The 23,357-nt window shown below is 41.4% G+C and overlaps 1 protein-coding gene across 5 annotated transcripts in view; it reads right to left on the bottom strand.

Moving 5' to 3' along the window:
* The window catches only part of DOCK4 (dedicator of cytokinesis 4), a 521,894-nt gene that overhangs the window by 92,915 nt on the left and 405,622 nt on the right, over window positions 1-23,357 (bottom strand). For all 5 annotated transcript variants that reach the window (XM_017342765.4, XM_008258382.5, XM_008258384.5 and 2 more), the window contains exon 27: window positions 11,885-11,979. In XM_017342765.4, the coding sequence (XP_017198254.1) occupies window positions 11,885-11,979 (95 nt within the window). The remainder of the gene's footprint in view (window positions 1-11,884; window positions 11,980-23,357) is intronic.

Below are 23,357 nucleotides of genomic sequence, written 5' to 3'. Positions count from 1 at the left end.
GCAGCATAGGACTGCATGGTTGAATGTGGAAGTTTAATATAAAGGGAAAGATACCATTTCATAAGTGTCTGCTCTCCATGCTCAGGCACTATGTTACACGCATGTATACTCTGTCACTTCTTCCAATGAACTTTACTGTGAAAGCTAAGTATCTGAAAATCTATGAGACTGAGAAGTTCTGTGCTTTCTTCAGCCTCCCAAATGACAGACATCATTGGTGAACTTTACATTAAAAGGACAAATCATCTGCAAATAATGCTAAAAAGGGACAGTTTTTCACAGATACTGAAGAAATCATTGAAGTTTCCAAAGTATTTCACTAAAATGTTAGTATACAAAATTAATGTTTAATTATTAGAAAATGAGATGCTATCAGTCAAGGAAACACTTAGCATCTAGTATAAGGTCTTTGGACTTCTAAGTTTAAAGAACAAGCTTTGTACCCTTAAGGTGTGGTTATAAGCACTAACTTCCTGCCTTGACATTTCTTTTTTTTTTTTTTAACTTTTATTTAGTAAATATAATTTTCCAAAGTACAGTTTATGGATTACAATGGCTTCCCCCCATAACTTCCCTCCCACCCGCACCCCTCCCATCTCCTGCTCCCTCTCACATTCCATTCACATCAAGATTCATTTTCAATTATCTTTATATACAGAAGATTGATTTAGTATATAATAAGTAAAAATTTCATCAGTTTGCAACCACACAGAATACAAAGTGTAAAATACTGTTTCAGTACTAGTTATAGCATTACTTCACATTAAGGACAGAGATCCCACATAAGGAGTAAGTACACAGTGATTCCTGTTGTTGACTTAACAATTTGACACTCTCATTTATGGCGTCAGAAATCTCCCTAGGCTCTCGTCATGAGTTGCCAAGGCTATGGAAGCCTCTTGAGTTCGCTGACTTTGATCTTATTTAGACAAGGTCATAGTCAAAGTGGAAGTCCTTTCCTCCCTTCAGAGAAAGGTACCTCCTTCTTTGATGGCCCGTTCTCTCTACTGGGATCTCACTCGCAGAGACCTTTCATTTAGGTCCTTTTTTTTTTTTTTTTTTTTTTTTTTTTTTTTTTTTTTTTTTTTTGCCAGAGTGTCTTGGCTTTCCATGCCTAAAATACTCTCATGGGCTCTTCAGTCAGATCTGAATGCCTTAAGGGCTGATTCTGAGGCCAGAGTGCTGTTTAGGGCACTTGCCATTTTATGAGTCTGCTGTGTATCCCACTTCCCATGTTGGATCATTCTCTCCCTTTTTGATTCTATCAGTTAGTATTAGCAGACACTAGTCTTGTTTGTGTGATCCCTTTGACTCTTAGACCTATCAGTGTGATCCATTGTGAATTGAAATTGATCACTTGGATTAGTGACATGGCATTGGTACATGCAATCTTGATGGGATTGTATTGGAATCCCCTGGCACATTTCTAACTCCACCATTTGGGGCAAGTCCAATTGAGCATGTCCCAAATTGTACATCTCCTCCCTCTCTTATTCCCACTCTTATATTTAACAGGGATCACTTTTCAGTTAATTTTCAACACCTAAGAATAAATGTGTGTTGATTACAGAGTTCAACCAATAGTATTAACTAGAACAAAAAAAATACTAAAAGGGATAAAGTATTAAATTGTACATCAACAGTCAGGACAAGGGCTGATCAAGTCACTGTTTCTCATAGTGTCCATTTCACTTCAGCAGGTTTCCTTTTTGGTGCTCAGTTAGTTATCGCCGATCAGGGAGAACATATGATATTTGTCCCTTTGGGACTGGCTTAATTCACTCAGCATGATGTTTTCCAGATTCCTCCATCTTGTTGCAAATGACCGCGTTTCATTGTTTTTGACTACTATATGGTATTCTATAGAGTACATGTCCCATAATTTCTTTATCCAGTCTACTGTTGATGGGCATTTGGGTTGGTTCCAGGTCTTGGCTATTGTTAATTGAGCTGCAATAAACATTAAGGTGCAGACAGCTTTTTGGTTTGCCAATTTAATATCCTTTGGGTAAATTCCAAGGAGTGGGATGGCTGGGTTGTATGGTAGGGTTATATTCAGGTTATTGAGGAATCTCCAGACTGACTTCCATAGAGGCTTAACCAGTTTGCATTCCCACCAACAGTGGGTTAGTGTCCCTTTTTCCCCACATGCTCTCCAGCATCTATTGTTGGTAGATTTCTGAATGTGAGCCATTCTAACTGGGGTGAGGTGAAACCTCATTGTGGTTTTGATTTGCATTTCCCTGATTGCTGGTGATCCTGAACATTTTTTCATGTGCCTGTTGGCCATTTGGATTTCCACTTTTGAAAAATGTCTACTGAGGTCCTTGGCCCATCTCTTAAGTGGGTTGTTTGTTTTGTTGTTGTGGAGTTTCTTGATCTCATTGTAGAGTCTGGTTATTAATCCTTTTTCTGTAGCATAGTTTGCAAATATTTTTTCCCATTCTGTTGGTTGCCTCTTTAACTTCCTGCCTTGACATTTCAATGGAGAAATACACACATTCCTACCATCTCTGAGCTTTTACATAAAAAACTGACTTCTGCCACACCTAGACTGCATCCTTGTTCAGAAACCATAACCTCTGGCAGTGAAACATGACACAGCTGGGATTGAGAAGGCTGGGCCAAGTGTACTGAAAAGGAGCCAACATAACTCAGTCTTCTGAAAGAGGTCTGTGGCAAGGGCTAGTAACTTGTTATTTATACACAAACAATATTCATGGTTTCTTGAACTGCACTTTCTAGTAAACAACATGGCCCATCTATGGCCTTACACAGCTTGAGCTGTGCCTGGCATCACCTGGCAGCTTTCACAATACAGGTGTCTAGGTCCCACCTGGACACCGGGATTGTCAAAACTCACAGGTGACTTTTATGTGTACCCAGAGCAGAGAACAACTGCTGTAGACCAGGGCAGTGCTTCACTTTGTAATGAGTGATCTGGTTAAAACCATATGGGAGGCCGGTGCCGCAGCTCACTAGGCTAATCCTCCGCCTGCGGCGCCGGCACCGGCACCCCGGGTTCTAGTCCCGGTTACTCCACTTCCAGTCCAGCTCTCTGCTGTGGCCCTGGAGTGCAGTGGAGGATGGCCCAGGTCCTTGGGCCCTGCACCCTCATGGGAGACCAGGAGAAGCACCTGGCTTTGGATTAGCACAGTGTGCCAGCCGCAGTGGCCATTGCGGGGTGAACCAATGGAAAAAGGAAGACCTTTCCCTCTGTCTCTCTCTGTCTCACTGTCCACTCTGCCTGTCAAATATATATATATATATATGTATATATATATATATATATATATGGGAGACCCGGATGGATCTGCTGGTTCCTGGCATTGGCTTGGCCCAGCCCCAGCTGTGTAGGCATTTGGGGGAGTGAACCAGCTGATGGAGATCTCTGTTTCTATCTGCATCTCTCTCTCTCTCCCACCTTTTCAAATAAATACAAACAAGTAAAAAAGAAAATGCAGATTATGATTCAGCAAGCCTTCAGTAGGACTGAAGTCTCCATTTTTAATAAGCTCCAGGTGTTACTAATGCTGCTGTCTGGAAGCCTCCCTCCAACCCTCACCCCTTAAGTGAAAGGCAAGGTCTAGAGAGTCCTGAGTCACACGAAACATTCTGCTTAGCACTCTCCTTTATTCTGGAATTTCAGCAAGATTCTTTTTATTACTTTTTATTTGAGAGTCAGGCAGACACACAGGGAGAGCTCCCAGCTGCTGGTTCACTCCCCCAAATGAGTACAACAGCCAAGGCTGGGCCAGATTGAATCCAGAAGCCTGGAACACCATCAGAGTCTCCTATGTGGGTGGCAGGGGCCCAAGCACTTGGTCCATCATCTGCTGCTGCCTCAAAGAATGTATCAGCAGGAAGCTGGATCAGAAGTATGGAGTAGCCAGGACTCAAATCAGGCACTCTGATGTGCAATGTGGGTGTCTCAACTAGCATTTTAAACACCAAGCCAATGCCTTAGTAGGCAGACTTGTATGGTAATTTAATGGAGCACAAAGTCCTAGTTTCTAGAGTGAACACCTCACTCTCTTATCAGAGCTGTATCACTGAAACCAGGGGATACAAGATATATGGTTCAGCATATATGGTTCAGATATATGGTTTTGGAAAACACTGAGATCTGGAAAAATTTTATAGAACCAAATTAAAACTGCAATATAACAAGTAAAACATGATTAGTTACATGCTCACAGAATGTACCAATGTAAATTTCATTAATTGTCCAATTTAATATGTATGCAATTTTTATCATATTTTAAAAAAGGTATTTTTTATAATCTCAGGACTTTCAAGATTTCCATAGATGCTGAGACATCACAGCCAATCAGAACTAAATGTTGTACTCTTAGGCCAGTAATTTAAGAAGCAAATGCAGAAAATACTTTTAATTTTTTTCTCCAGCAAAAACAGAGCTAATGTGCTATGTGGGCCTATTTAATGTCTGACACGATGAAGAGCAGGGCCTCCAAAAATAAGACTGCCCAGGGCTAGAAAGATCTTAAAATGACTCTGCTTCAAATGCTTTTCAATTATGTCTATAACTTTCAGCCCAAGTCCCAGAGGCAGCTCCTGGGGCTCTCTATGGGAACTCAGCACTGAGACAGTTTCCTGGCACACAAGTCCTCAAGCCAGCTAAAGGCATTTACACATTATTGCTCCTTCAAGGTAGTGGATGCCTGTGGAGCCAAGGGACCTTTCTATACTTGTTCCAATTTATCTAAAACCATGTGGCTCCTCTGGTTTCATTCTTTCAGTCATTACCTAGTTTCTGCATATGGGGATATTCAAAAGCCAAGAAAGGTTTGCAATCTGCTGCCACAAATGGCCAAATTACTGATTTCTGCAGGCATAAGGATCACTTTTGACAACCATAATCTATAGGCACAGCATGATAAAATTTATACATAAAAGAGGCACCAGTGCACAGGAAATGAAAGCTATTGCTTCATGGTTTCCAGGTGCTACCTCCTTCTGCAATTTAGGGATTAGCTTCAAGCAACCCTATTTCTCCCTTTTACTCCCCACCCCCATAGAAATCTTATCATCTACTGTCCAATATTTTCTCTTTAAAAATTATTTATGTATTTATTTGAAATAGGAGGAGGGAAAGAGGGAGAGAGAGAGAGGGAGTGGGAGCAGGAGAGAGAGAGGGAGGGAGGGGGAGGGAGAGATGGAAGGGAAGGGAAGGGAAGGGAAGGGAAGGGAAGGGGAGGGAAGGGGAGGGGAGGGGAGGGACAGAGTCCTTCTGGTTTACCCTCCAAATCCCTGCAATGGCTCAGCAGGGGCAGGGAACTCAATCCAAATCATTCAAATGGGTGGCAAGGACCCCGCTACTTGAACTACTACTGCTGCTTCCTACGGTCTATACTAGTAGGAACCTGGGATCAGGAGTCAGAGCTGGGAATGGGACCCAGGTATTCCAACATGGGACATGGGAATTGTAACCACTAGTTGAAACACTTGCTTCCTTTTTAAGACATTTTGAACAGACTGAAATTAGATGGGTAAAGCTGAACCAAGTGGACAGCATACCATCAGCTAAAGTGGGGATGGAGGAAAGGGGATTTTGATTGAAGTTGATGTGAGAAGACATAGAGAATGAAAAGGCATTTAAATTAAATGATTATGGAAACTCTATTAACCAGTATCCCAATGAACAGCACTGGTAGAAAATCACACACATGGGAAAGGCTTCTGTTTTGACTTATCGGGGTCAAATTTTCAGAACACTTTTCCTTCATGCATCCATTCTCACTACCAACCCCCCACAACTCACCATGTATAGGTGATTCTTGTGTAAATATTTGCTGTAACTAAGTTTTGCCACACTCATCAAAGTAATATATAGTTTTGATAAAATCAGTATCTTATTCCTCCCTAGACAGTAAAATCCTTTAAGGATAATTAGTCTTAGTAAACAAAGAACAAACAAGTGTAAGTAGTTGTGTCAATCAACTCACAACAGATTACCTACTCTACCACTCAACTTCAGGGTCAGTATCTGGTACTCTGTCTTCCTTCTGTTACTGCGGATGAACTGTCAATGCTCCTAAGGTAAAGCTTTCCTTGCACTACATCAATGCTACCCTAAGAGGGGGTAAGCTTTTTTCATTGAGAAAAATCTTACTACAAAAAACATCAGCTGAACTGTACTGCATGCCTACATAATTGGTTTATTTTCAGGTGTAAGATCATTGTGGACAGCTAACAGTTCTTGAACTGGTACATACAGCAATACTGTACTGAATCCCATCCTCCTGTGTATGCCCAAGGACATTCTCCCTTAAATTATCCCTCTTTTATTTAGCATACCATCAGCTAAAGTGGGGATGGAGGAAAGGGGATTTTGATTGAAGTTGATGTGAGAAGACATAGAGAATGAAAAGGCATTTAAATTAAATGATTATGGAAACTCTATTAACCAGTATCCCAATGAACAGCACTGGTAGAAAATCACACACATGGGAAAGGCTTCTGTTTTGACTTATCGGGGTCAAATTTTCAGAACACTTTTCCTTCATGCATCCATTCTCACTACCAACCCCCCACAACTCACCATGTATAGGTGATTCTTGTGTAAATATTTGCTGTAACTAAGTTTTGCCACACTCATCAAAGTAATATATAGTTTTGATAAAATCAGTATCTTATTCCTCCCTAGATGAGTATTTCTGTCTTCAATGGGCCATTCCTATTAGCAAATCAACATGTTACAATATCCCATATTTTAAAAATAATCCTCATTCTGATAAGTCTTTCCAGATGTAGCCCTATTTCTCTGCTCCCTTTTATAGCAAAAATCTTTCTAAAAAGCTGTCTATAACTCCTGGCCTCTCTTGAATTCACTCTGCTCAGGCTCTCATTGTCACCACTTGAAACAGCACCTGTCAATGTCACCATCTATCACATAGCCAAATCCCAGAGCCAATGATCTGTCCATATTACCCCAATCTCCCAGCAGCTCTAGATCTCCCTTCCTTCTTGAAAGACGTTCTTCATTGGTTCTTACACTCTGCTGGCACCTTACCTTACATCATGGGCTTCCCTGTTTCAGTTTCCTTTTCCAGATGCTTCTCCACTTGCTGATGTTTAAGATGCCAGCATACCACAGAGCTCCATCATACGGGCTTTTGTCTTTTTAAGCTGTGCTTTTCTTCCTGGCTGCTATTCAGTTCCAAGGCTTCAAATCACATCCATATGCAGATGACTCTAAATGTACATTTCCAGCCATGACCTCTTCCCTGAGTCCCACACAGGCATGTCTAGCTTTCTTTTCTACATCTCTATGTGGATCTCCAACAATGGCTTGAACTCATACTCAGCACAGAATTCTTAACTTTCTCATTGGACAGCATTTTTCATTGAAATGAATGGCACCTCAATTTTGTCCTTTTACTCAGATCAAAAATCTAGTGGCCATCTTTATTTCCTTTTTTCCCCACTTTCCCACCAATATCCAGTCATCTGCAGGTCTCATCATCATTCATTTTCAAAATCCATCTTGTCACTACCTTCATTGCTAGCCACCAAACCATCATCATCTCTCACCTGGGTGGCTACAGTATGCTCCTAATTGGTTCTTCCTGGTTTTCTCTTCGTCTCTGTAACTCACCAATATATGGTTACCATGTTCTTCCAGCCTCATCTTTACTGGTTCCTCCTTATCCACATTTCACTCATCCCACCAGTCTTTCAGTTGCTTGAAAGTGTCATATCCACCCTGACCACAGGGTCTTTGTATATGCTCTTTCTACTGACAGGAACATTCTTCATTTGCTATTGGCCTGCTACCTCCTGCTTTAGCTTTCAGTTAAAATTCATGCCTTCATCAAAAATGCTTCCTGTTCTGATCCGGGACAAAGTTCCTCTCATGAATACACCTTTGTACAAGTGCTGTTTATCCTTACGGTACCTTTTTGACACAGATGAGTCAGTGAATGAATGAATGACCTCCGTAAGAATCTCTGAGTCACTAAATCACTTATTTGCTAGAGATCTCATTTGAAACCTGAGATGGCTAATGTATGAGATGTTTGAAGCCTGCAGGTGGGCGTGATAAACAAAATAAGGACCTGCAATTTCATCTGAAGGACAAGAGAGTTTTTACATTCCTCAGTAAGTATCTTATACGATTCATCTTCTTGAAAATATGTATAAAGCTGTGACTTTATTTTTGTACTTTATTTCTCAATGTGTGCAGGAAGGGGGTGGAGAGAAACTTCCCTGAAAGTGTCCTGTATTTTTGGCACCTAATTTCATCTTCCTTATGTTTCTTCTTTCCAGATTGAGCAGCTGAGCTCATCAGAAACATCTACCAGGATCTGAGGGTGGGCACAAGGCAGCTTTGCCGCCAGTAAGAAAGAGAAGTCATGCTTCTTGTCCTTGTGGAGCTTCCACTGGACACATCTGCTGTTACGTATCAGACATTCAGGTGGAAAAAGACAAAAAATCATATAGATTGATTGTATATTGAATGTTTATGTGAGAAAACTAGTATTCTGGAAGAAAAGGCAGTCAAGCTCACAGATGTAGATCTGCCTCCAGCAACTTGCTCCTTCCCAGTGTAGCAAAGAGGGATTTTTTTTTCTTTCCAGTATTTGCTCTTTAATATATTTCAACTACCTGTTTTTAAAAAATTTTAAATATTCATTTATTTACTTGAAAGGCAGAGTTACAGAGACAGAGAGGGAGGAACACAACACAGAGATCTGCTGGTTCATTCCTCAAATGGCCACAATGGCTAGGGTTGGGCCAGGCAGAAGCCAGGAGCCAGGAGCTTCTTCCAGGTCTCCTATATGGATGCAGTGGCCCAAGCACTTGGGCCATTCTCCACTGCTTTTCCCACTCCATTAGCCGGGAGCTGCACTGGAAGTGGAGCAGCTGGGACACAAACTGGCATCCACATGGGAGTCCAGCTTTCCTGGCAGTGGCTTAAACCACTATGTTTGTCTTTTCTTTTCTTTCTTTTTTTATTTTGACAGGCAGAGTGGACAGTGAAAGAGAGAGAGACAGAGAGAAAGGTCTTCCTTTTCCGTTGGTTCACCCCCCAGTGGCCGCTGCAGCCGGCGTGCTGCAGCCAGCACACCACGCTGATCCGAAGGCAGGAGCCAGGTGCTTCTCCTGGTCTCCCATGCGGGTGCAGGGCCCAAGGACCTGGGCCATCCTCCACTGCACTCCAGGGCCACAGCAGAGAGCTGGACTAAACCACTATGTTTGTAACACTGGTCCATCAACTATCTTTGATATCTTTCACAAATCTACTTTTCTACCAGTATTATACAAGTTAATATTTTTTTTACAGGTAAAGCACAAAGAATTGAGGGCCTGTTTCTCATTTACACGGCAAGATAGATTTCATATGCCTTCATAATTTGAGTGAGAAATGACGAGGACAATAAAATGAGGAGAGGAGAAGGGGAACAGAACAGCACACAGCAGGCAATCTGCTCCTACTTGGCAGTCTCACCAGGCCCTGGAGTCCTGTCCATGAATTCGGCTGGACTTGGAGCCACCAGCCATTGCCAATGGAGAAGCAGTATCAGACTCCCTGGCACTCAATAGGGTAACAGTGGAATAATAACATTGCATTAAGTAAAGGCCCATAGCAGTTTTGTGGGGTTGCTATGGGAGTAATCTTCGGTAAAAATGTATTACATGGAGCTCATCTCTAATTAAATCATGTTCCTGTCTACTCAGCGCTGCAGATGAAACTCTTCCACATGTTATGTTTACTCAAAAACAAAATCTATACTTCTAAGTCTGTTACTTGAGTGACCATGAGGCCTTCCCAAATGGAGCTGGGACTTTTAGGTGGGGCAGAGAGAGATGGTATTTAGTATATAAAAGACACGCTGTTGTCATGGTTTTTCTGCAAACTCAAGCACAGTCTGTGTACTTAAGGAACAAAAATGTCAGATGTACTTTCGGTTTGAATTTCTGTCACTGAAAATTCTAAGCCACAATGTCCCTCTGCACCGGGGACAGGCTAACGCCAAAATGCTGATGTACGTGATGATGACGTCAGCAGCCTGTCCCCCTTCCCATCTGGCTTCCTGGATCACTTCACTGTGATCTGGTCAGGATGTCAGAACGCTTGATCTTTGGGAACAAAGCAGGAAGCATAAGAAAGACTCCTGGGGCAGCGCTGTGGTGTAGCAGGTTAAGTTACTGTCTATATAGGAGCCTATATAGGAGTCACATCCTATATAGGAGCCAGTTTGAGTCCCAGCTGCTCCACTTCAGATGCAGCTCCCAGTTAATGAGCCTGGGAAGGCAGCGGAAGATGCCCAAGTGTGTGAACCCCTGTACCCATATGGCAGACCCAGATGAAGTTCCTGGCACCTGACTTCAGCCTGGCTCAGCCCTGGTCATTATGGCTGTTTAGGGAGTGAATTAGCAGATCTCTCTCTTCTCTCCCCCCACCCCCCACTCTGTAATTCTGCCTTTCAAATAAATAAAGAAATCTAAAAAACAAACAAACAAACAAACAGAAAGAAACAGAAAGAGAAAGCTCCTACTTAAAACTGTAGTATCCAGACATCCTAGTGAATAGATAATTGAGTCTACTCACAGGCAACAAATGAAATATGCCAAATTCTAAAGGAGCTATTTCAGTAATGTCAATTAGTCTTCAAATTGGGAAAGCTGCTTCTGTACTTATGTAAAATATGCCATATTATGCTATTTGTTGCTTTGCAAAGTTTGTAACACATAGTTTTAACACCTCCAAGTCTATAAGCGGATACTGCAGCAGAAGCCATATTGAGCCTATCTAATCAAAATCGAATGCTATGTTCCTGGAGCTCACAGCACCACCATACTGGGCATCTGGAAAAGACATATGGGGACTTGGGCCTATGGAGAGATACTGAGAGAACCCAACCATCACCCTGAGCAGGAGGATGTTGGCATTTGGAGAAGGGGAGGAAGCAGAAGCAGGTAAACATGGACTGGAAAAGTGAGAATGCCAATGAGACACAGAGTAAATAACAAGTCTGGAAGTGAGGATCAGGCCTATTTCCTAGAGAATCTGCTCTTTACTCTGCATCCTGAGACGATGGAGATGGGCAGCTGGGGGAGCAGGTAAATCCACGACACTGAAGTCTCTAGGAAAGTACCCTGTTACTCTGACTGCCCCCTAATCTCCTTCCCCAGCTCTAACCCCTTCCAGTATTGCCCTCAGGTCATTTCCTTTTTCAACGGATATCATGCTCACAAAAAGCTAATTTCATCAACTCCCAGAAATTCAAATACCAACTTTACACCAGTGACTTTCCAAACATCTGCATCTGGCTCTGAACCCGATGCATAATGCCTTTTGTTGAGTTAAAAAGAATTAAGAAGGATAAAAAAGAACTAAAATGTCCAGCAACAAGGCATTGGTTAAATTAACTATGGTATGACAATTCAGTGGATTATTATTCAGCTGTAAAAGAAAAGACATCCAAGAATGAGGAGGCTTGTATCTGCTAACATGGCAGAAAAACTGCCAGGACTTTTCAGTGTGAGAGCAGTGTACAGAGTGTACAGAGCAGTGTGCAGATTATGCTGCCTGCCAGGCATAAAGGAGCAGTGGAGAGGTGTGCAAGAAACAAGCAGAAGTGTTCACCAGGATAGGTGGAGGGTAGGGGACTAGATAAGGTGTGAGAACGGAGCTTCTCAAGGCATACTCAGGTTGTTTAATTTTTCAATGATGTTGATATATTCAAAATAAATTGTAATAACATCAACAACAAAAGGCCAAGAGAAGTTAATTCAAAAGCCAAAACAAAACAGACTTAGGACTTCGAGGTTTCAAACTGATCAAACTAGGAAGATCATTCTGTATTCTTCTCCTCTGTACAGCTGCAATTGTCATCGGTTTAAGTGAGCATCTTACTTGTTAGCAACCAAGCGCATAACGGTCCAGTCCTTCGGGAACATCTCCGGGCGAATCAGTATTCGGAACACTGTGAATATCTGCAGCAGGAAGTCCTGCAGTCAGGAAGAAATAGGTCATTTTGCTGATTTATTACAACTGTAAATACATGCGCTAAATAAACGGAGTGCATAGCTGTAGCCATTTTCAAAGCATTACAGAGAAGAAGGGAACTTTATTTCATAGTTTATGCAGGGGGGCCAGTGCTGTAGCTCACTTGGTTAATTCTCCGCCTGCAGTGCCAGATCCCATATGGGCGCTGGGTTCTAGTCCCAGTTGCTCCTCTTCCAGTTGAGCTCTCTGCTGTGGCCCGGGAGTGCAGTGGAGGATGGCCCAAGTGCTTGGGTGCCCGCACCCACATGGGAGACCAGGAGAAGCACCTGGCTCCTGGCTTCGGATTGGCGCAGCTCCGGCCCTAGCGGCCATTTTGGGGGTGAACCAATGGAAGGAAGACCTTTCTCTCTGTCTCTCTCTCTCACTATCTAACTCTATCTGTCAAATGAAAAATAATAGTTTATGTAGGGGCCGGCATTTTGGTGCAGTGGGATAAGCAACTGCCTGTGATGCCGGCAGCCCATATGGGTGCCAGCTGGAGTGACTGCTGCTCCCCTTCGCAATCCAGCTTCTTGCTCATGTGCCTGGAACAGCAGTGGAAGATGGCCTAAGTGCTTCCACCTACATTGGGGACCTGGATACAGTTTGGTGCTCCTGGCTTTGGCTTGGCCCAGTCCTGGCCATTGCAGCTATTTGGGAAGTGGAGCAGCGGACGGAAAATCTCTGTGTGCCTCCCTTTATCTTGTGACTATCTTTAAAATGAATAAACAAATCTGAAAAAAAAAAATAGCTTACACAGGAGAAAGAATTATCATCCTTCTCATTCTTAGCATCTAAACGCCCTGGCTTGCTACCTTTCCCAAACATTCCATTTTCCTTTCTCAGGCACAGTGGAAATGATTTATAATTTCCATTTAGATTTTGGAAATAAAATAAAAAACTCATATCAGAAGCAGGCAAAAGTACTCCCTTTCACATATTAAATGTCCTAAACATCTGAATACTCTGTGAGATGTGTTAGAGAACAGTCTAACAATTCTGATTCAGTCTGCTTTCCTTAAAGTGAATGGTAAAATTGAAAAAGTAATGTTTATCAAAAAGCATGTTTCATACAAACCTATCTTTTTGAGAAGGTGTCTCAATGTAGTATTAATGGGATATGTACAAGTTTATAGCATCTAAGTGAATTTCACAGGGTTCAGTGCAGAATCAATTCCAAACAGGACGTGTGCTAAGTTGAGCTCATCAACAAGTGCACAGAAGCCCTAAGTGTCATGATACTACTCAAGCGATGCCAAGCACCAAGACACTGGTATTTACTGAGATGTCATTTTTAGATTGGTCACCTGGAAGCACTCTTGACAAGAGGCTATTATCAGACAAGGAAATCTCTTCTTTAAAAGAGATAGGGCCCAAAGTGCCACCATGCATGATACTTACCAAATATCAGGGTGGTGATGTGACAAATGTAATTAATGAAAAGGAGTTTTCCCTACTCAAAAAAAAGATTGGTTCAATCTAACTTTGATTTAGATTTAGTAACTAGAAAACTTGAAGACTCGGGCCGGCGCCGTGGCTCAATAGGCTAATCCTCCACCTTGCGGCGCCGGCACACCGGCTTCTAGTCCCGGTCGGGGCGCCGGATTCTGTCCGGGTTGCCCCTCTTCCAGGCCAGCTCTCTGCTATGGCCAGGGAGTGCAGTGGAGGATGGCCCAGGTGCTTGGGCCCTGCACCCCATGGGAGACCAGGAAAAGCACCTGGATCCTGGCTCCTGCCATCGGATCAGCGCGGTGCGCCGGCTGCAGCGGCGGCCATTGGAGGGTGAACCAACGGCAAAGGAAGACCTTTCTCTCTCTGTCTCTCTCTCTCACTGTCCACTCTGCCTGTCAAAAATAAAAAAAAAATTAAAAAAAAAGAAAACTTGAAGACTTTTTTAGTATTCCTAAATGACCCTAGGAAAATGCATTTCTCTAACAGTTTGAAGACAGCAGTATGGTGTTGCTTAAAAAATAAAAAGCAACTCAAAATATAAGAGTTTTATTTATCAAACCCAACAACACATTATGTTAAACATGTAAGCTGCTTGCATATATGATTCTGGTTGTCACTCATATCAATAGAAAATAGAAAGATAGACTCTAGAAACTGAGAACCATGTGGTAGGTTTTCTTTTCTTTTTTTACATGCTCTAACAGCTTCGATCAAGCCTGTAAATATTGTGACAAGAACTAATTTAGCGTCCTTGGCATCTACACATATGCACTGATACATAGTATGCGCCATGTGGAAACATGCCCACTCTGTTAAATGTCTTTAAATGGCCACACAGATCCTTCCTGTGTCTCTAGAGTCACAAACAATGGTTTCCCAAATGCGTCCCACTTCCAGTCAGAGGATTTTGGGGAATGTGGCACATTCAAGCTCTCCCTTGGAGTAGAAGATCATTAGCCTACCAAAACTGTGAGCCACCACTTTTAATGCATTTCTATAACTTCTTTTAATTGTTTTTTAGTTGATTTTTCTGAGTTTCTCAGGCACAAATACCTCTAATCCCTATAAAAAGTAGGTTTGTTTTTATATTCCCAAGAATTATAATCCACTTCAGTTTCCTATCTTATTGCATTTGCTGACAGATATTAAAGAAAAATCATGAAAGTGTGAACAAATTTGCCTTTCATTAGTTTGGAATAGTTTTAGTACAATCTTTTTTTTTTTTTTTTAAAGATTTATTTTATCTATTTGAAAGAGTTACAGAGAGAGGTAGAGACAGAGAGAGAGAGGTCTTCCATCTGCTGGTGCACTCCCCAGATGGCTGCAATGGCTGGAGCTGCACTGATCCAAAGCCAGGAGCCAGGAGCTTCTTCCAAGCCTCCCATGTGGATGCAGGGGCCCAAGGACTTGAGCCATCCTCTACTGCTTTCCCAGGCCATAGTAGAGAGCTGGATCAGAAGAGGAGCAGCCGGGACTAGAACCGGTGCCCATATGGGATGCCGGTGCTTCAGGCCAGGGCTTTAACCTGCTGCGCCCCAGTAAATTCTAAAATATTTGTTTCATCCTCTTGCCTCAAACCCTTAACAGAACTGGAAGTTGGAGGCAGCATCCCTGGAGGTGGTGTTGTTGTTGTGAGGTGTGTGTGTGTGTGTGTGTAGTTGGGCAGTGGGGTTATGATGTCAGCTGTACAGAGAAAAAATAGGCAGAAAGGATTGACTATGGGAGGCAAGACATTTATTTCACTGGCTAGCAACTTCAGCTGTTCTTGTGTAGTGCAGAAGACACTGTTTTAGGGCTGGGCTCTAAAGAAAAGTTATTCCAAGTGCAGGAGCTGGGAAGAGACAGCCTGCTTCTGTGCTATCTCATTTTCCTGTTGCCATTCAGCTCACAAATAAAAGGCTGTGGCAGCACATGATACTGTACTAATGTTATGGAACAACGTAAATCTTTGTGTCTATCAAGAAAACTGTCCAGTGTCTCAAGTAGCTTTCTTAGGCATCTACTCAAGCTTCTTCCACATTTATAGAACTAAACACACTGATTTATAGAAAATACATTTTAAACAAAGAACGATATATTGAGAATCAGAAATCCTAGCTCTGCAACTACTTGCAATTAACTAGGCTCAGTGACCTTGCCAATTTATTTAACCTTTCTGGAACTAATCTCTCACAATTAGAAAAATGGGGAGGGGGGCTTTATGATCTCTTATAGATAGAGGAAATAGAAAAAAAGAATATAATTATTTTTAGCTTCCTTATTTCTAAACTGTAGGATAATGTTTCATCAGATCATATTGTGATAACACTTTTCCTTTTGCTATTTATTGTAATTTATTTCAGCAAGTTCTTGTCCACTACCATGTGCCAGGCTCATTTCTTTTTTGTTTTTAGCTTTTATTTAATAAATACAAATTTCATAGGTATAGCTTTAGCAATATAGTGGTTCTTCCTCCCATACTTGTCCTCCCACCTCCACTCCCATCCCACCTCCTACTCCCTCTCCCACCCCATTCTTCATTAAGATTCATTTTTAATTATCTTTGTATACAGAAGACCAACTCTATACTAAGTAAAGATTTCAACAGTTTGCACCCACACAGACACACATAAAGTACTGTTTGAAGACTAGTTTTGTTAATTCTCATAATAAAACTCATTAAGGACAGAGGTCCTACATAGAGAGTAAGTGCACAGTGACTCCTGCTGCTGATTTAACAATTGATACTCATTTATGACGTCAGTGATCACCCAAGGCTCTTGACATGGGCTCAGGTATCATATCTAACTAAGTTCTAATATTAAAATACACTAAGTTCTGAATACTAGATTCTTTATCATCTCTTTTCTTCCTACCCCAAATATCAGGGTATTTCCTTGTCTGGCCTCTCTCAGTACTTTGGGTCATTTCATTGCATACATGGTTTTATAGTTATGATTATTTTACACAGATGAGTATAGCCAAGTAACAGATTCCTTTTGTAATTTAAAAAAGAACACTACTATGCCTATAATATTCCTGTTTGGATGGCACACAGAAATAATTATTTCACATGCCATCATTTCAAAATTGGCAGACTGGGAGAGTTTATTTTTCCTTGTGTTTTCTTCATTTAGCACAACATGGTAACTAGTATTATTGGTATTCTTCAAATCAGAGTTCAAAGAAACAGGGAAGGGTTACTTTATAAAAATAGATTTTTGGGGGCTGGCACTGTGGCTTAGTGGGTAAAGCTGCCTACTGCAGTGCTGGCATCCCATATGGGTGCTGGTTTAAGTCTTGGCTGCTCCACTTCCAATCCAGCTCCCTGCTAATGAGTATGGGAAAGCAGCAGAACATGGTCCAAGTCTCTCTGTGGGAGACCTGAAAGAAACTCCTAGTTCCTGGCTTCAGATTGGCCTGGCTCCAGATTCTGCGGCCAACTGGGTAGTGACCCAGTGGATAGAAGATCTCTCTCTCTCTCTGCCTCTGCCTCCCTGTAACTCTGCCTTTCCAATAAAGAAATCTTAAAAAAAAAAAATACCCAAAAGTAGATTTTCTACAGTGCAAGAGGTTCAAATATAAAAGTTTTTATAAAACCCAAAACAATAAAAGGCCCATGTGAATGAAAGAAAGGAAGGAAGGAAGGAAGGAAGGAAGGAAGAGAAACAAAGGAGAAAGAAAGAAATCAAGAGGAGATCTAAAGATTTTTGAAATGATTGTTTACTTTTATTCATTTACAGACACACAGTGCTTTACACACAGTGCCAGGCGCTGTGGTAGACACTGGTGACACTTGGTCAAGTAAGATATAGTCTTGATTTTAAAACATTCTTAGTTATGGCTGAGGGAGAGAGAAAGAGAGAGAGAGAGAGAGAGGAGAGAGAGAGAGAGGATACACAAGCTCTCCTATTCTCTGATTCACTCCCCAAATGTCCTAACAGCGATGGCTGGGCCAGGCTGTTGTAATGACAGGAGCCTGGAACTCAACTCAGGGCTCCCTTATGGGTAGTAGAGACCCAAGTACTGGAGCCATCACCTGCTGTCTCTCAGGGTGTGCATTAGCAGGAAGCTGGAATTGGGAGCGGAGCAGGCAAAATGTATTTCTGGAGTGCCTATAACATGCCATGCCACAGTAAGTTGAATGTTTTTGCTTTTATGGAAGCTCGGAATGTGGTGGGAGAGATGAATGTTAAATGAATAACCACACAGTCATGTCACACTTTACAAACTAGGATAAGTCTGAGGGCCAAGTATTCCACACAGAGGGAACAACAGATTCAGGCCTCAGAGGCCGACAGGGCATAAGGTTGACTGGATTGCAAGGGGCATTGGCAAGAAATGGTGCTAAAAGGCAAACAGGGCTAAATAAAAGATGAACAAATTGAGATAAAGAAAAGGCAAAAAAAAAAATAAAAAGAACAAATAAAAGACAAACCTCATTATTTTTGCAAGGGAAGGGGTTTGGCAAGTTACCCTCAGGGCAGCAATGTGGAGACACTAATAGGTTTTATGCAGATGTGTGAGGAGATCAAATTTGTGTTGTGGATTTTTTTGACTGTACTACACTCACACACACACCAAACTACTTTGTGTTTATATGTGACACTATGATATGGAGAATGACACAAGGCAGAAATTAAGTTTATGAAACAGAACTGGTGAGACACAGAAGGGAGAATTCAGGGACCATGACATTTGAAGACATCCAGGAATTGAAGCATTGTTGAGGAAGGCAGACAGACAGAACCTGTCTTCCTTACACTTGTGTCAAGCATAATGAACAGCACAGAATTCTCTAGAAACACATTTCATCCACTTATGACCTAGACCATAATCAAATAGTATTTAAAAAATTTGTCACAAATTTCAAATGTGCAATATGCCTGGAATGAACTTCAAATTCAATTACAGGGTGTTAATAATCATTATCACATTGAAACTTACATCCTTAAAATGAAATCTTTAAGAATATATATGCAAAATAACTCCCACATGATCTTCAATCTCTGAGAGCTATAGAATGGTTTTCTCTCATCGATATATTTAAATAAAAATAATAAGTCAAAATAATCACTTGTCGAAAGATGGCTTGTTTAAGCAGGCAGAACTTTATTAAGAGGACTCACTCGGCCGGCGCCGCGGCTCAATAGGCTAATCCTCCGCCTTGCGGCGCCGGCACACTGGGTTCTAGTCCCGGTCGGGGCGCCGGATTCTGTCCCGGTTGCCCCTCTTCCAGGCCAGCTCTCTGCTGTGGCCAGGGAGTGCAGTGGAGGATGGCCCAAGTGCTTGGGCCCTGCACCCCATGGGAGACCAGGAGAAGTACCTGGCTCCTGCCTTCGGATCAGCGTGGTGCGCTGGCCGCGGCGGCCATTGGAGGGTGAACCAACGGCAAAGGAAGACCTTTCTCTCTGTCTCTCTCTCTCACTGTTCACTCTGCCTGTCAAAAAAAAAAAAAAAAAAAAAAAGAGGACTCACTCATTCCACAAAGACTTAGTGTTCCAGGCTGTGATTCAGAAGCAAAGATAGGGTCCCTACTCTCAAGGAGCCCAGAGGCATTGAAAGCAAGGTAGTAGTAAATAATCACAGGGCATCAGGGTGTGCTGTCAGAGAGGGGGACCTGTGGCCTCTGAAGGCTTCAAGAAAGGCTAACCTGGGCTGAATCTTGTAGCATGAGCTGGAGGCAGGGGAGGGATTAACAGGGGTATGCATCGAGCAATAGAAATGAAGTAGTGGTAGAACAGGCATGTCAGAAATGAAAAAAAAAAAAAAGATTCAGAGGAAGTAAAATTCTACCTATCTATTAAGATAGACAGATATTGTTTGCTAGGAATGCACATGTAGTTTTAAGTGGCTGGAGTGGAAGCTGTTTGGGAGGAAGTCGAAGATGAGACTGGAAGGTACATGGAAGATAGGGAAGATGTGGCAAAGAAACTGGACTTCAACCTGCAGGTAATGGGAAGTACTTAGAGTTTTAAAGTTGGACTGAAGCTTGACCAGAGATGATTTCTGAAAGCCAGTGGGCCGGTATATGGGAGACAATGGCAAGTTATAAATGTGCTGTATTTAATTTCCAGAACATGTATAATCTCAAGCTTAGGGCAAGATCCCCACAGTTCTATATGAAAGTCATAATCAACAACGAGCAGGAGCCTTGCTGTTGTATATTCATGAAATACCAAGCATATGGACAAAACTTTAGCTCCCAGGATAAGGTGGGTGTAAAATAAAACATTACCGACTATATGAAAAGGAAAAAAACACCTAATCACTACCTAGTATTTGCTTTTGTTCATTTTAAAATAATGTCATGTTCTAGAGAAGGAAAAGATTAAACAATACAGAGCAGCAGTCCTAAGGCCTTTGCTCCTACACGCTTGTGTTTAGACACTGTGACTCACGCCACTCACACACACTAGGGCCCGAGGACCAAAATAAGAAAGGGCACAGTGTTCAAAAGGCCAGAAGCCACTTCAACAGTAACCCTGGAGGTACCTACACTCTTCAAGCATGAAGTAAGTTAAAACATCCCTAGTCTTAGTAGATACTCAAGAACTACACACTTTGAAAATTCATTTTGACTTAGAGAACCACTAGGAAATGCTAAGACAAATCTTTCTTTGAATTGGTGAAAGAAGAAAGGGAAAAAAACAGTGATGCTAGGAATGAAGAATAAAAAGATATTCATTTGAAAATCTCAATAGATAATTTGCCAATTTTAATTAAAATTTAAAATGTCTATAACCTGTGGTCCAATAATTCTACTTCCAGGAATTTATTCTACAGCAATAAAAGCTCAAGTCCATGAGATTATTTACTGCAAGATTCTTCCTAATGGCAAAAATCAGAAACATACTGTTCATCAGATGGGAATTAATAAATTATTTAGCATCCACATAATAAAACTCATAAGAATGAGATATTGGGCTATTTAATATCCATGGATATGTTATTGTACAAAAAAAGTATAGACCAATATGAACAGTATGACTATATTAAAATATGTATGTAAAGCACAGGAAAATAGTTTATAGGGATACTCTTCTAGGTGTTAACAGTAGCTGCCTCTGGGGATTAGGGCATGTATGTGTGTGATATGTCCTTTGATTGACTATTTTTTTTTTAATTATTTGAAAGGTAGGGTTACAGAGAGAGATGGAGATACAGAGAGAGAAAAAGAGATCGTTCATCTGCTGATTCAATTCCCAAATGCCAACAATGTCCAGGACTGGACAGGGCTGAAACCAGGATTCTGGAACTTCATCTGCATCTCCCACATGGGTGCAGGCGCCCAAGCACTTGGGTCATCTTCTGCTACTTTCCCAGGTGCATCAGCAGGAGCTGGATCAGAAGTGGAGCAGCCAAGATTTCATTGGTACCTATAATGGATGCTAACATCATAGGCTGGGGCTTAACTGCTGTGTCACAATGTTGGTCTCTGAATTACTACTTTTTTTTTTTTTTTTTTTGACAGGCAGAGTGGACAGTGAGAGAGAGAGAGACAGAGAGAAAGGTCTTCCTTTGCCATTGGTTCACCCTCCAATGGCCGCCGCGGCCGGCGCACCGCGCCGATCCAATGGCAGGAGCCAGGTACTTCTCCTGGTCTCCCATGGGGTGCAGTACCACTGCTGAGATTGTAGTGTTTAATGTCAGTATCAGTTACATTCTATTAAATCTCACTCTGTTAAATTGTACATCGTCCTATGGTATGGTCCTTTTATTTACTAATTTCTACCCAAAATGTAGATATAAAAACCTCAATTAACTTTTCCTCTACTAATGGCCTTTCTGAGACATCTCTACTCCATGAGTAGGCCTACTTTATTACCTTTAAAGTGTTGACAGATGAGAGTTTATATAATGTGACAGCAAAAATTTTGGTTTAGGAAAGTCTACTGAAGTTTAAGGAAAAGCTGAGTTTAGCAAAGCACTCAGATGTAAATAACTTCCTAACTCTCCCAAACTCTTGGGAAGCATACCACTAGCAATCAATTTTCATGGGGCAGGTGGAGGGGGATGCTGCAGGAGAAGTCAGCTCCCCGTGTCTGGCTCATGGCTGGGGGCAGGCTCAGGAGGTATTCTCTAATTTTCAGCCATTATCATTGTTTGCGTATCACACTCATTTATAGCTTGATGATTTAGATGCCCGTAGTAACACAGATTGCTGAATTACTCTCGATATTCTTAACGTCCAGCCAACATGCTCAATAACTGCTTGTAGAATCAGATAATTAGCATATTTAGCAAAAGAACAGAGGTCTATCTCATGAGATCCTTTTAAGGATAAAATGAATTAATATTAATATTTGCTTAGAACAGTGCCCGGCACATACTAAGTTGTCTATAAAATGTTGGATAGTAGAAGTCCTTGGGTCCCTTTTTGCAATATCAAAATCCCAAAGTGCTCCAAAATTTGTTTTGTTTTATAATACTTTTGGCAGCAAAACTACCTTGTAGTTTTGATTTGTAGTCTTTATTTATACCACCTAAGGTGAGTATTTTATGTCACTCCAGGTCCTATCAGAGGGGTTCTATAATACATCGCATGTGCACCAGATGCTCTCTCCAAAATTTAAAAATTCTGATTTTTTAAATACATTGAATACAAAGGACTTTGGATAAGGGACTAGGAACAAGTATCACTATATTTTGAAAGAATGTTGTAATACAGGTTTCAGAACTGGGGATATTTGAGTCTGAATAAAATTAAGGACATGAAATATTTACTTGTAAAAGATAAACTTTCAAGACATATACTAAAAATAGATGAGTAATTAGCCCTTAGCAAATTTAATAAATGTCCTTAGCTCACATTCACTCATTCCTTCCCTTCCATTCTTACTAAAAATGATCATCTTCCCAGCCAACGCTAATTCTGTTCCCTCCTGCTGCCTCCTCAGGGACCTTACCCTGTAGGTTAGCAACTCTTTCTTCTATATCCAGCTTAGTCTTCTCTCCTTGTTACAATCACTAATGTTTAAACTCACTTAATTCTCTCCTGTCATAAATCTGGCATTTAAAGTTATTCTCCAGTAGCCACCTTGTCTTCTTCTTGAAGCACTGCACGCATCTACCTATTTTTCCTTTCATTCCTCAATCCAGCACAGCTTGGCTTCCAATCTCACCACTGCATGACATTGCTCAAGACTGCATTAAAACACCTGTTCGTGATGTAATTTGACCTCCTTTCAGCAGCAGGCACTGTTCACCACTCCTTCCTCCTTAATCCTTAAAATTCCACGTGTGGCCTTTGAACTTGATGCTCAACACACTCCTTGCATGGTCACATTGACTCGTGATGCAATTCTTCATTGGCTGATGCTTTCTAAATCTGCATCCTGCAATTTCCTTTTATTAACTTCAAATACTGTCTAATAGACATTGTCACCTGGATGTCCCTTGGGTGACCAAATTCAGGTTGAAACTGAATTTACCTTTTTTCCTAAACCTGTATACTTGATCCTTGTGTGTTCTCCATGGAGTGAAAGGCACCAACTTCCAGCCAGTTATCAAAGAGCCAGGAAGTCATCTTCAACTCCTTCTTCTTCATCACCTTTTTTATATAATCAGTCATCAAGACCTGCCAACTCAACTTCCTGAATGTCTCTCTAGTATCTGAGACCAAAAGTGTCTCTATTTCAGGGCACATATTTCCAGTTTAAATTACTAAATCAAACTCTTCACAGGGTTTGACCTCCTATATTGACCTTGACTAATCCATTTTCCACAGTGTAACCAGACATGAGATCGTGTCTCCCCCTCGTTAGAGCTCTCAACAGCTTCAAAAGTCCTCAAAATAAAGTCCATACTTATTCATAAAGGCTTATGTCTTACAATCTCTTCCTTAAACTTTATATTCTATCAAACAATCAACAAACGTTTCTTGAATGCCTATAATGTGCTAGGCATG

Source organism: Oryctolagus cuniculus, chromosome 3, assembly GCF_051225735.1.
Source record: "Oryctolagus cuniculus isolate XC-2025 breed Fujian yellow rabbit chromosome 3, ASM5122573v1, whole genome shotgun sequence".
Classification (NCBI taxonomy): domain Eukaryota; kingdom Metazoa; phylum Chordata; class Mammalia; order Lagomorpha; family Leporidae; genus Oryctolagus; species Oryctolagus cuniculus.
Note: the sequence above shows the minus strand (reverse complement) of the source record. Positions and strands in the feature narration are given on the sequence as shown.